This window comes from Syngnathus floridae, chromosome 19 (genome assembly GCF_059516105.1).
Source record: "Syngnathus floridae isolate MCC-2025c chromosome 19, RoL_Sflo_1.0, whole genome shotgun sequence".
NCBI classification, from domain to species: domain Eukaryota; kingdom Metazoa; phylum Chordata; class Actinopteri; order Syngnathiformes; family Syngnathidae; genus Syngnathus; species Syngnathus floridae.
Genome location: NC_142431.1, coordinates 6,929,976 through 6,944,291, shown reverse-complemented (window position 1 = coordinate 6,944,291; position 14,316 = coordinate 6,929,976). Strand labels below are relative to the sequence as shown.

Below are 14,316 nucleotides of genomic sequence, written 5' to 3'. Positions count from 1 at the left end.
ATTAATTGCCATACAACAAACGTAAATACACTCCACCATAAATCGTGTTAGTCATTATGTAGTACAGATACCAAGAACGCAATGACAACAATTTGTCAATTTAAAAAAATATATGACATCCAGAAACCATATTCACCTGTCAAGGGATGTGTCAATAGCAGAAATTAATAAGTAAATATTGGTCATACTTAAATATTGGTAGGATAAGTAAGACAAATTGCGCTGATAGACCCTGTTTTTGTCCATGTGTCGATAAAGGTTCAACACTTTGAACCATCATGGCAGCCTACTTGTTTCCCATTGCTGTAAGATGCTTGGTGACTTTGGTACCTTTTCGCTACGTTCCGGCTTTGAGAATCACCTGTTGTCAGGTCGTCAGTAAGACAATTCAAGGTATTTCGATCGACGTATCTTTACGATACGTTCCGACATCTATTGCCTGTTTAACCTTAGTGCCTGTTGTTGTACGCGTTGGGAAATAGTCACCGAGTGCACATTCGTTTCCTCCGACCGTTCGGTAACTAAGTGCATTGCAGTCGTTCGGTTAAATCAGATTGCACCAAAACCGGAGTTCTTGTGCATGCAGCAGGCGCTCCGGACTGGGGACACGGAGCGCCAGCTCAGTGCTGGCTGTGTTAGGAAATTAATTGAAAGTGGGGCGTACTCTGCCCCTCCGAACACACCCAATCAGAGTACTACACGGGCGTAAGAGTAAATTTTTCCGAACGCGCCCTGTGCTCCTATCAGTATTCTAAACCTTACGCGCTCTGATCTTTGGAGTTTACTCATAATCCTGACGAATAAACTAATAATTATTATTTTATCTAGTCAATCTTGTATGTTTCTGTTCTTTCCCAAGGTTACACAAGCTCGAGGAAGTGCTGTTCTTCCACGTCAATCTCCTCAGAATCTCCCACTATTGATTCTGGTGACACTGTCACCGAGTACGACCGCTTGGTCCAGTGTGGCTCTTTGAGAGAAGATGCTTTGCAAAGGAGTGTTCTCCAGCGGCTGGCTAGCCTACAACAGACCCTGCAAAATTACAGTAACACTTCCTACTTGAACCCACCTCCCCTGACATTAAACTCCAACTGCAATAGACTTCCGAAAAGGACCGAGCCCTGCATTATAACAAGTGGAGCATCTGCTGGAAAAGTAAATGAGATGAGCTCTTATGATAGATGATCATTTACGATGCATTGGTTAAGTTACACATTATATCCAGTAAATTATAATATCAACTACAGAGCCCCACTTACATGTGACATATGGACTTTGCATTCAAACATACTGTAGTCCAGCTCGATCAGCAATTGCGGCGGTGGGGCGTAGGTCAAAGGGAGGGTAGGGGGGGTCTGGGAAGCGTTTTAGAGTGGCGTAATGTCACCGATTGTTGTTGTTTTTAGGTCAGGGGAGATGACTGTCTACTGTTGGGCGCTGGGATTTTTAGCTGGCACAGACACGTGAGGTTAGTGCTGAGATTTGGGAAGGGACCTCCCGCTGGGCTCGTCCCGGCACCCCTCTCACTCTCTCACCATCACCATGCAGTAATGAGAGAGGAGGGGGGATCCCCATTATCTGGGCCATTCTTGTCCTTTTTCCTTTTGATTTGGGACTCTGACAAATACTTTTTGCGCCCCTCCCATGCACCTTGTTTTTTTACCTCTTATTGTCGTTCACTCTCACACGCGCTGACTGGACAATTATTTCTGTTTGAATCAGGCCATAAACACCGTCCGCGTTTTGGTGTCTTTTCTGTTTGCTGCCATTGTTCTCACTAACTGACCAAGTCTGTGAGGAGAGTACACTTGACTTCATATTGACCCAATGTGCCATGTATTTGCGGATGGTCGACTAACAATGGGCTATTGTCTCGGGAGAGCCAACCACAAGTCAGACCTGTATCGTTTAACGACGTAGCTACTGGATCACTTTTGACAGTTCTTAGGATGATTCACAAAGGTGCAAAGTGGCAATGAAAACCATATGAAAACCTTTCCCACATGTGGGAGGTGAGACGAGGCCATGGCGTGCCGCCAGACAGCCCATCTGAGGGTCGGCCTTGTCTGTCTCCACTCTGCCATGATGGAATGGCTTCCAGCCACAACTCACTAGTAGTCTACCATGCCAGTGGGCACGTTGGGAAGTCACGGAGAAGTCACCGACACTGTTGTGAGCGAATGAGTGACTAGGAAAAGGATAGGTAACAAGTTTGTTTTTCATTTCGTTTTTTGATCAACCATTGTCTACATTTAATAGAGTCAAGTGCTTCTTGTGCGCTGGACAACCCAGTGCTGTCGCCATGAAATAGTCACTAAATTAAAACTCAAGAGCTCAGAGCTCACTCATGCCCAAGCAATGTAATGTTGCCTGGTTACCGACAGTAACACAGCAGAGCCTCCGAAAAAGTCGAATTGCGTCTAAATGGAACTTCTGTGTTCGCATCTGTGTCTTGGCTACTTAAATTCTCGGTCAACAGATTTTTAGAATATGGAAATTATTATATGTATAAGATTATTAAATTAGAATATGGAATAAATTGACTAAACAAACATCGGTCAACTTTTATCATATCCTATTTGTTTACACACAGTAAGAATTAACGTCCCGCACTTGCATTTAAATAGCTCCCGGCCTTCTTTTCGACATATTTGGCTTTACTCAGTATGCGCAGCTTGGTCTCATAGAAGCCGTTCTTTTTTTTTTTTTTTCCTCTTTTTTTTTTGAAGCAGGGCCCTTTTGATGATAGGAGGCAGGCAGCACAATGACTTCCAGCGGCACCTCAATGCAACAGTACCGTATCACAATTAGCAGCGCTAAACAGGCTGCACACAGACAAGTCCAGTCCATCTCGTATGGAGCCTCATTCAGTCCTCTCCGTTTTGTCTGACAAATCCGCCCATTGTTCCTGTGATGATGCTTTTCTTTCGTGGGAACCCCGGCTTGTCTTGTTGATTAGATCCCCTTTGTCTTCCTCCCCTGCAGTGGGCTAGTCTGGAGAATGTGAAACCTCAAACTGTAGTGGTGGCTTAATGCCTCACAATACTTTGTTTATTAAATGGGCGCTGCGGGGTTATACAGCGGCAGGGAGAGCAAAGTTTACATGCGGGTTGGAAGCTACATCCCCCCTTGCCATTTTATTAATGAGTTCATGCATGCACAGCTTTAGGGTATGAATATTCTTAAGTATGTATCATGTAATCTTAATCTTTCACTGGTTTCCCAACATATAGAAAGAAGATGCTCCACCTCCTCCACCTAAAGGTTTCTACATTTATGGAGATGTTGGTGAGAACATTACAGAATTGGTGTAATATCGATAGCAGTTATGAAATTAGCTTTTGCAATGCAAATAGTCTGTTCTGTCATGTCCCCCCCCCCCAAAAAAAATAGGCACAGGGAAGACCATGTTGATGGATTTGTTTTTCTGCGGGGTGCAAAACAGCCGCAAGAGGCGAGTCCACTTCAACGGCTTCATGCTGGAAATCCACCAAAGTTAGTGCCCCCCCACCCACTGCTTCATTACAACAACCCAAGCTTTGACTTCCTGAAGATGTCCCAACCTTTCAAACACTCTATGCTATACTTATCTCCGTGTTTGTCTCAATGCTCCGCCGCTAAGTGTCCACCATTATGCGCGCGCAGGTGAAATTACTGCTTTGCGCAGTCACTGGCGCAGGTGTGTTTTTAAAGACTGTTTGTGTGTGCTGTTTAAAAAAAAAACAGGGATCCACCGGGAAAAACAAAGCCTGCCGAGTCGAACGCTAGGCAACATGTTCACCTATGACCCCATATCGCCGGTTGCTACGGAGATCGCCCATGAAACCTGCCTCCTGTGTTTTGATGAGTTTCAGGTGAGTGACTGTTACTGATGGAGTAAGAATAATCTTTTTTTTTTTAAATATAAAAAATATATACTATATAATCATTTCATTTTGTTATTGACAAAAAGTTAAAAAGTTGTTTTTCCACTCCTCTCTAAAACTGTAACTTCAACTGTAGGGGCTGTAAAAGACAAACCGGCAGCAAAAGCAGGACTGGGGACACCTAGTGGTACAATCGTAGAATTTCAAGCAGTGCTACTTCACGACTTTATGATTGTACACATTACCTGAATAAGTAGACTTGTCCTCTCTGCGTTTTTATTAAAACTTTGTCTCATTGCGAGCCATACCGCAATTCTGGTTTATGAGTTTGTTTCCAGACTCGAGCCCAAGGCAGCTACATGTCTTCTCCTGTATCTGACGTAATAATTGTCCCTGTATTTGGTTATTGACATTTTATGGCTAGTTTTGAACATAGGTCGAGGGGAAAAAAAAAGAGGCAAGCTTTTGTGGGCCTTGCGTTTGACACCTGTGCCTTACAGGATGAGTGCGCCTGTGTCTTTACAAAGCCAGCTGTTAGCGGCACAAAGCGCATCTTTTCTCTGATATCATTACCGCTAAAGGCCGCAGGTCAGAGGTGACAGTAGGTGTGCTTGCGCTTTCTAATCACTGCCGGTGTGCACGTGCGCTGATCAAGAGCTTAGGTTGCCTTTCATGCTCTCGTCCCGTCTTTTCAAACCGCGCCGCTGTTTTTGCGCCCGCTGCTCATTGATTTTTTTCTTCTTTTTTTTTCACCCGTCGCCATGCAGCTTGAATGAACATGCGCGCATTGTTTTTGCGATGCATGAAAGAAGAGGTTTCAAGGTTGGAGAGCGTCGGAGGTGGCGTAGACGGAGAGAAGTGAAGCTGAAGGGGGGGTGTATACCAATCAGCATCCTCTTCCACTCAGCCATGCAAATGGGCTGCATTGGGTATCAGTCGCACTCTGCAGCTTCTTTAAGTGAGTGGAGCTAGAAAGCGACTGGCGGCAGCAGCGGCGGGTCAGATGGATCTTATCCTCTTAAATGCTAATGACATTTCTCCATTCTCTTCATTAGGGCCGTGCCATTATCAGTAATTTGTAGCCCACCCCCACCCCAACCTCCCTCCGCTCCCGCCTTTCCGCAGCTCCCCCTAATGAATACTGGCCATTGAGACGTCCGAGATGGGAAAGAGAAGAGGAGTGTGAAGAAAATGATTGTGCATCATTGTCTCCCCCTTTAGAAATTGCTCGTAGGTTGTGTACATAAAGAGGTGTAACATCAAAAGAGTTTTAATGGGGCACCCGTGTGCCTCGCTGTAAACGCGCCAGCCCGCTTGAGTAATTGGATGCTCATTTCAATATTTGCTATCGGTCCATCGGGAGATTGCGCCATTATTTATTTTTTTGTCTTCCACAAGTGCAACATCAGGCACTTTCACTTTTATCATTATCTGGGTATCACCCCCCCAATCCCCCGAGACATTCAGTAATCAATACCCCCCCCCCCCCATGTACTAAGCCCGCGCTGAGCACACATGAATAAACAAATCGCGGTTGTATAAAAGGTCATTTTTAAATGAGTCTTTTCAAATGAAAATAAAATCCTGCGGTCGGAGGAAACGGGTGGAGGGGCGTCTTTTAGAGAGACACGCTGCGCCGGGCCTTGGCTTTCTGTTGATTCTCATTATGAGCGCACACAATCACATACGCTAATTTGATGGCCCCGGGCACCTCTCCTTAGCCAAATCAAGGCTTTAACATGCATGCTAATCAAGTATTGGCAAGGGCAGTGGGGCTAATACACAAAAAGCAGAAGACTCTCCAGGTTATGAAAGGGGACATATGTTGCGGGTGAGCCCACTACAAGTGCCCGTCAAAGGGAGGAAAGTGGAGAGGGCGGGACTTTTATTCACCATGCACAGACATTAGACTGATTCCAAAACTTGACTTCAAACTGCAAACTTTTGTCTGTGGAGCTACAACGTTTAAACTGCAAAAGGATCAGAGCGTTCATTTCTCCGTCGAATTATTTCACGCGCTGACCTCCTCAATCAGACGGGTTATATCGACGCCACTTTGATTATCACGCATGACGGCCGTAAAGAGGTTTCTCTACACACGTGGGTTCCGAATAGAGACGAGAGGGTTAAGAACAAAAGTGAGAGCCCTGCATTGTTGATTGAAAGATCAGAACCCTTCATATAATAGCCGGCAACTCACTGACGGCCTTCTTTTGCCGTTGTCATCGACCTTTGTTTACGCTTGCGATGACGTGTAAGGAAAAATGGCAGCGGGTAATTGAATGGTGACGTCACGTAACGTCTGTGACACACAACTTGATACACGCTTCTATTCTGCTGCCTTCTCTCGATTGATTACTTTGTGGCTGACGCCTTGTCCTCATCATTGCAGTCATTACAAGTGCATGTGTAAGCAGAATTGCGTTGACCGTGGCCGGACCAAAAAAAAAATAAAGCTCTGTATGAGCACACCTGAATGACACCAATCAACGTGGAGTGCGGCTGACTCGCTTTGACCCAAATATCAATCAATATGTGATCTTTCCTACTTTTTACGGTGTTAGGTGACGGACATCGCTGATGCTGTGATCCTGAGGCAGATTTTCCAGGCGTTGTTCAAGACCGGGGTGGTGGTGGTGGCGACCTCCAATAGAGCGCCTGGTGGTACGAATCTTTTTTTTTTTTTTTTTTTTCAAAGTCAAAGTCAGCTTTATTGTCAATTTCTCCACATGCCAAAGACACACAAAGAAACCGAAATTTCGTTCCCCCCTATCCCACGGTGACAAGACATGGCTCACAACAGACAAACAAGTAAACAAGTACAACAAAAGCGTGCTGAATAAATAATGAATAAATAACACAACAATAGATAAATAAATAAGAGGAGCAGAAAAAAAAGGAGCAAGTGCGCGTACAGCAGACATTCCCGAAAATAGCGCAACAGTGCCGCACGCTACGCAGAAGGGGGTAGCGAGTTCAGGGCCCTAACAGCCTGGAGAAAGAATCTCTGTACATAAAAAAAAAAAGTCACAAGTCTGCTGGAGTGTTTATAAATTTGATCTATTTTTTTTAATCATTTCCACATTTTTATTATTTATTTATATTTATTTATTACTTTATTCATTATTTTTTTTTGTATAAAAATCTGGGGCGTTAAAATGAAAAAAAAAAAAATTCATATTCAAGTTCTCACTTCCAGAATACTTAGGAATACTTGTCACGCCGAGCCGGCTACATTTATCATTAAGCTTGTTGTCAAGGCACTCAATAATATCAAAACCCTTCCCCATGAGGACGTTTTGAATGGAACAAGACGTCATGGACGCCACATCTCTGATTTTTACACGCTATTAAGAACAAAGCGAGCAAACGGCGGAAACTTAATAGAGCGCCTACTTGGTATTAATTGCGCCGTTAATGGGATACATGACGGCAGACAGAGAAAACCGGACATGAAAGGCATACATTTGACGTCTTTATTGATGTGGAGATGGTGCTATCAAAAGCCCCCTCCGTGCATTTGGTGATAGCTTCGAGTGAGACTGCATAAAAGAAGATTTGTTTGTGTGTGTGTGTTTTCTTTTTTTAAATATACACTAATGGAAACTCATAAAAGCAGTGGCAGCATAAATTGCGTCTTTGGTGTGGAAACCCATCAGAACGCTGCCCCTCGTTTGCGCTTTGAATTAAAATTCTAAAGTTGCTATTAAGGATAAAGTGTTTCGAAAAAAATAAGGGGCGACTCAACCCAAGAGGTGAATTGAAATATAATACCATCATTCCTCATTCAAGATTTGTAGTTGCATCACGCATTTGACTTGTACTTTATGAGCTTCTACTTTGCGACAGCAACATTCTAGAAAGTAAACAAGCGTTCGCTAATGAGGCTTTTTAATGATGCAGACGCAGTCCATCACAGTACACAAGTTGCTCCGAGCCCGCTCCTTTTGTACGGCGTTAACGCCCAAACATCAACAACGACCAGTTGCATTGCGTTGGCAGCTGGAGGGCTTAAGCCTCGTCTGTTTGTGTGCCGGCGCTCGCACATATTCGCCGCCGTCGCCTTTGTCCCGGATTTGTGTGTCAATCCCGACCTGTTTTATCTGTCTATCAGGGATGCTACTTCAGATGTAATTTGTTTCAGCCGAGCTAATTGAAACCCCTATTCAGCGAGCCGCTGTGGATATTGTCCGCCCTGAAAAGGCGACAGTCCTTTCTCTCGCCACCATTGTTTGGGAATGTAATGAATTTTATGTTGCCGCCGCTCTGCCGGTAGAGAAATCCATTTTTCTCTCTCCCCCACCCCGGTCTGGGCTCTTTTGTTGTACCTCCCCAACCTCATCCTTCAGTTCATCAATAGCCACTTTATGTGCCAATCTGTGGCAGGGGAATGACATTATTAGGAGGCTAAACAGCACCTCTAATACAGGCCCTCCCCTCCTCTTTCAGATCTGTACAAAAACGGACTTCAGAGGGACACCTTTCTACCTTTCATCGACGTGCTGAAGGTAGAGACAAAGTCACATCCTGCTCTTGTGTTGTTAATATATTCATAACACGCATGCACACACATGTGCTGCCTGCGAGTTGCTCTTTCACGGTTTGATGCTTTTCCCGACGTCTCTCGCACTGTCACAAAGCTGTCTTTGATCAGAAAGGGGCTGAAAGATTCGCCCAGAAATTGTGAGAGTTGGGGGGGGCAGGTAATACGAGGACAAGCTGAGTGACTAGCAGAGATGCTAAAGATGCGGCCATTTTGCTGGGGCCATTATCTCACCCTTCGCTAGCTCTGTCGCTGACTTTGACTCAAGGTGAGAAAGCCAACCTGATTAGGGCTGGCGGTTCTGAAGCGTAACCATGGCGACGCCAACTGACTGCACCAAATCCACATGCTCCTCAGGCAAAGTGTCACCCTTGCCCCCTTTAATCCTCCCTCCTCATGGTCCTGAATGGCTGTTGTCGCACTACCTCCCGTCTTTCAGACTTCCATGTTTCCTTTTGTGAGGCCATCTGGTTTTCGGGGTCGGGGCCTTTTTCGCCAGGTTCACGTCTTCCTCCATGGCGGTCTGCGGTGGGGAGTTAAAGCGTGTTTTTTTTTTTTTTTTGCTGGGTCACCCCGCTAACTAGTTGACCCTCAATGGATTGAATTAAAACTCGTCCGTGGCCCCTCCTCCTCGATGCGACTCGCTCTTGTATGATTGTGTTTCAATAGGCGGCGAGAGGGTGAATGATGGTGTTTAAAGTTTTTTTTTTTTTTTTTTTTTTTTTTTTTAGAAATAGCCAGTGACATTTCCACCCTGTCACCTGGGCTGAAGTAAAAGAGGTTAATCCAGAACTTCTGTCCGCTTGGGTTGACGTCTTTATTTAACTATTGACTCCTGATTAGATGGAACCCCCTTTTCTTCCACTACTTGTTTCCTCTCCTCTTTTGAAATCTCGAAAGTTGAACACAATCCTTAAGGATTTGCTATTTGTTGTCAAATTTCAAAATAAATGAGCCCATGGTGCAAAGTGAATTAATTGGTACCAAGCTCATGCTAAAATATTTATTTACTCTGTTGATGATTTTTCTGATTTATCCAGAAAAATCATCAGCTCATAACACATTCGACAAATTAGTAGTAGTTTTTAAGTTTTGGCAATAGAAAACAAATCATGCAATAATTACAGGATAAATTATTTTATACTTTAAATTATTCACAGTACAATTATTTTTTTAATTATTTACTTTTTCCCCCACCACACAAACACACTTTTGTACCTTTTAGAATTTTTTTTATAACTAACTATAACAACCTTGGTGCAAACACAACACTTCTAATCACCAAAAGAAGACCATACCTGCAGTGAAGGTTGATGGCTTGGTTTCATGCTTTGGTACTTTTTTTTTTCTGGAACTGGGGCCTTCTCAAAGGCAGAAAAAAATGTGCAGGGCTTCCTCCTGCAAGACAGCAAAAACAAATGTCAGGGAAAGCCTACTCAAACATCCAAACTTCATTTGGGGTTAATCAAAGACGCTTTAAATCAGTGGTCTCCAACAGCCAGGCCGCGGACCGGTACCGGTCTGTGGGTCATTTGGTACTGGGCCGCCAAGCTGCACAGAAAAAAAAATATATATATATATATTTTTATCGACGATCAATTCATTCAGGTCAAGACGCTCGTCCCGGTCACGTGACATGTTTCCCCAGTCGAGCCCGCAAAGCTAGCAAAAATGAGTAAGAATTTATTTTAAAAAATACAAAAAATTTGGCGATTCTCTCCCAATTACATCCGTCGGTGCATCTGTGTCTCTTGACACAGGTTAATTCAGGTCAAAAGGCTCGTCTTGGTCACGTGACATGTCACCCCAGTCGAGCCCGCGAGGCAAGCAAAAATGAGCAAGAAACAGAGATGTTTGGAAAGCTTCTTCGGAAAGGGAAAAAAGCCCAATGAGGAGACTGAAGAAGAGGCTACGACTTCTTAAAAAAGGAAAGCTGCATTTAAAAGAACACTTCTGGAGTCCTACTTAAAATATGGATTTATCACCACAGGTGACTCTGACACGCCAAGTGCACTCTGCATATGTGGTGACAGGCTAGCTAACGAGGCAATGAAGCCTTCAAAACTGCTTCAGCACGTGGAGCGCAAGCATCCTGCATTAAAAGACAAATCTTAACCACTTTGGGTGTCATTGTCTCCGATTGCACCTCGATGGGACCGGCTCGTTTCTGAGAAACAAGCTCAATGCTCCCACTAATTCAACGTAATGGTGAGTTTTATTTTTATGTGGTTTATATTTGTTTTTATGCCAGTCGTATAATTTTATTTCATTGTATTTATATATTTATTATAAATTTATTATTTATTTATATAAATTTATTATTTATTCATATAAAGACCAGTCCGCGGAAATATTTCTGACACGTAACCGGTCCGTGGCGCAGAAAAGGTTGGGGACCACTGCTTTAAATGATTAGGAATTCTGAAGACTCCTGGTTGGGAGGGTGTGCACAGTTGTTCAACCTATTAACTGAGTTGTTTTTTTGGGGGGGAAATCATTTCTCAAACATTTAAGTTGAGTTGCAAAGCTTAAAGAACAAATTTAATGGTGTAAGATTTGGTGTCATTGCTGGCTGCGCACTTGGTTGAACTCCAAATTGTTTGACTTCGAGCTACTGTGTATTTTTCAGTTGTGCAATCATTTCTACATTATGTTTCTCATCCTCATCTCATCTCATTCGGTTGTTTGGTCCTCTCGTCCTTTGTAGCCTAGGGAAAGCTCAGAGTTGGAGGGTTTAAGGGCTTTTTATTAATGGACCCTGCCAGTAATGTAACTAAGACGGACAGACCCGCTCCCAAACTGTCCTTCCTCTCCACTCCACTTTTCATTGCCCATCCTCGCGCTAACCTTTTATCCCGCTCTTTATTCTGTCACTATCCTGTTCTGCTCGCTGCTGTTACTCCCTCAAGGTCAGGCCTCGGTATTTTCGAGCACACGATGCTTTGTATGTGTGTGTCTGTTTTGGGGTTGTGATGTGGTGGTTTGTGTGTGTGTGTGTGTGGGGGGGATGACAACCCTGAAGCTACTTTTAAGTATCTCTGTGCTTCCCGTTGTTTTTAACCTCTTCTATTTTTATATAGAAAATCCTTTTACCTCTATTTTTGTTATGATTTCATTGTTAATGCCCGGCTGTGTACTGTGCAATCTGCAAATAGAGAAATAATCTCAAAAGGAAGAAAAGCAGAGGGTTACGGTCCTCCAGCCGAAAACCTTGGATCGAGAGACCGCCTGTGACGAGGCAGCCGCCCGCCGGTTCAAATCAAATAATCGTCGATAGTTTTGGATGACTGACATTGGTTGGTTGAATGGCGGGGCAGTGGCACTCGGCGTACTTCTGCCAGGCTTTCTTATCAGGGTCGAAAATGAGTGGTAAAGAATGGATGGCGATGAATCAATCGTCCTCCTCTTGGAGTGTGAGGACAGTAATCGACTTGTTCTTAATTGATTTGGTTACCTTGCTTGCCATCTTTTTCCCTCTCTCTATTCTATGAGAATTATTGTATGAAGAAATTAAAGCACTCCATGAAAAAAAAAACATCCGCATATCAAGTGTGCCCCTACTGGCCAGGTGCAGGCGTTACATGTAGCCTTTTATTTACCGTTTTTTTTGTGGTTTGCTTTTGGGCCTTGCTGCTATGCGAAAGCCGTTTGAGGGTGGGGGTCTGATTCCTAAAGGTGGGGCCTGTAGGCCTCCAAAGATGTTTCCCCAAGAGGGGCAGCCAGAGGCAGGAGGAGGTTGTGAGAACGACCCCGTGGAACAAACCGCCGCTGGCCCAAGGCGGTCACTTTTTAAGGGAATAGATCATTAGGTGTAATTAGGGTGTTCACATTGTCACAAAGCCCCCCCTCATCCCCCCCGACCACGTAAGAATGAATAAAATCACTAGATACCACCCCCCCTCCGCCCTCCTACTCACTCTCACACACTGCAGTAGTTAGTGAAAACACTTTGATGTCACAAGAGTCGTCCAGAACTTGCCAGCATAAAGGCAGTGTTTTAAGCTTTCTCTCTCTCGACCTCTCTATCCCTGCCTTCCCTCTTTTCTTTCCATGCCTGCACACAAGGCTGTAAGACACACATGCTTGAATGAGCGACAGCCTCGCCCCCTCCCTTCCCCTCCCGAGCCCCCACCACCTCAGCCTCTCGCACTCCCTCGTCTCTTTTTCAGCCTTCCCACCCCACATTTCTTTGAGGCCTGGTCAATTCGAAGGAAAAAAAAAAAAAGAGAAGCATCAAATGTTTTCTGCTGCTGGGTAATGAGGGAGTGGACCTCATCAGGGCCCAATAGTCAGCTATCCTTGGCTTTTGTTACCGCTCAATGGCACAGCACTCTTTCAAAGACTCAAAAGCAACTTTTGGAGGAGTAAAAGATGGAGAAAAGATACGGCGGATATAGAAGGAGCAAGCACAGAGGGGAGGAGATGTAGTCACCCAAAATAAAAAGCCACTCAAAAAAAAAATTGTAAACGTCTGTGGTGGACAGTCAGGACAATGACTGTGTGAGGCGGTACATGTGTTTGGATGACTTTCTTTCAGTCTGTCAATTCTCATAATTTGGCTTTGGGCCTTCAGAATCTGTTGAAGGGACCAAAAAAAACAACAACAAAAAACATAATAATTTGTTGAATTAGCAATTTGGTACCAAGAAATGTTAGGGAGACGCTTTGAAAAAAAAAAAATAGAATTACAAGCACAGAAGTTAACAAAAATATAATTCAAAATATTCTCTCGAGAACTTGCTGAAAGTTACTCGTCGCTATTGTTTATCGTCAAATGCAAGTAAGATGACGCGGCGGTGTTTGGCCGCGGCAAGGAGACGTGTGGGCGGATGAAATCTTGGAGGATGTGACAAAGCCCTCGAGATGGCTAATCAAGTAATGACCCGCTCGGCCTCCGCCTCATCAGATTATAAATAACCTATGGAATCATCACCGCTGATTGTGTTACCGGCCCCTCGTTCTTCCCTCGCCGTTATTTTCGCGTCTCCGAGACGGAAGACAAAAGCACTCATTTGAATATTGCGATTGTGACGGTGGTCCTACCTTTCCCCCCGCCGCTGTTTTGCCACCGGCAGGGTCACGGCAGGTTGATGAAATGACATGTCCCTTTTGTGCGAGGGGGAGGGCCACTCTGTCAGGTTGTTATTATGCCCGATTCCGTCAAACTGGCTCCGAGCGGACGCGCCGATCCAAAAGTTGACAGCGGAGAAGAATGGAGTATTTCCGTCCTCTTGCTTTATGATGATTGCTAATTATCTGCCGGCTTAAGGAGGGCAGTGGCAGAAATCCGCTGATTTCATCTTTGAATGCTCGGCCGGTCCGCCTCGATGGCATTGATGGGACCGATGCGTAATTCTCATCTTTTCTCAGCAAAAGAATAGCTGAAATGATGATTACGGTTTGCGCTGTCCTCTCTAACATAATCCCGTGTTGACATTGTGCAACCGCATGGGGAAGTTTGAACTGCGTAACTGCAGGTCCAGCACTCTGAATAGCAGCGGGCGTATTCTGATCGATTGTTGAATTCATTCTATGCTTGTTGTGTTGAGGATGACAACAATTATATTTTGGGGTTGTTGGGGGGATTCCGCCACTCCTGACAAAAAAAGACAAAAAAACCCAAAAAGAAACATTTTGGGATCTGGTTTGAAAATTAATAAGTAAATAAATAAAATAAAATTCATTTTTTAAATAATTACATACCATTTTTTTCATGTGTGCAGGAGCACTGCCACACTATCTGCCTCGACTCTGGTTTGGACTACAGGAGGCTGCGCAGGACTGGAACAGGGAAACTCTACTTCCTGTAAGATCCAAATGCTCATTGTTATTATTATTTCTATGCATTTTTTTTCTTGCCCTTTACGATAAGTCATTGTACAGTGGATATAAAAAGTCGGCACACCT

General features: G+C 44.2%; 1 protein-coding gene and 1 long non-coding RNA gene across 5 annotated transcripts in view; one reads left to right on the top strand and one right to left on the bottom strand.

Moving 5' to 3' along the window:
- The first annotated feature begins 7 nt into the window (after positions 1-7).
- The window catches only part of afg1lb (AFG1 like ATPase b), a 16,967-nt gene continuing 2,658 nt past the window's right edge, over positions 8-14,316 (top strand). Inside the window, exons 1-9 of one of the 3 annotated variants that reach the window (XM_088361622.1) lie at positions 8-171; positions 259-393; positions 860-1,155; positions 3,234-3,288; positions 3,394-3,495; positions 3,727-3,854; positions 6,431-6,530; positions 8,316-8,374; positions 14,133-14,215. In XM_088361622.1, coding sequence (XP_088217748.1) covers positions 279-393; positions 860-1,155; positions 3,234-3,288; positions 3,394-3,495; positions 3,727-3,854; positions 6,431-6,530; positions 8,316-8,374; positions 14,133-14,215 — 938 coding nt within the window. In that variant the 5' untranslated portion in view covers positions 8-171; positions 259-278. The remainder of the gene's footprint in view (positions 172-258; positions 394-859; positions 1,156-3,233; positions 3,289-3,393; positions 3,496-3,726; positions 3,855-6,430; positions 6,531-8,315; positions 8,375-14,132; positions 14,216-14,316) is intronic. The other 2 variants (XM_088361623.1, XM_088361621.1) reach the window with 2 other exon arrangements.
- The window catches only part of LOC148381957 (uncharacterized), a 16,225-nt gene continuing 8,448 nt past the window's right edge, over positions 6,540-14,316 (bottom strand). For both annotated transcript variants that reach the window (XR_015854338.1, XR_015854337.1), the window contains 4 exons: positions 14,113-14,213; positions 13,453-14,005; positions 9,708-9,960; positions 6,540-8,932 (listed from right to left, as the gene is read on the bottom strand). This is a non-coding gene — a long non-coding RNA (uncharacterized LOC148381957). The remainder of the gene's footprint in view (positions 8,933-9,707; positions 9,961-13,452; positions 14,006-14,112; positions 14,214-14,316) is intronic.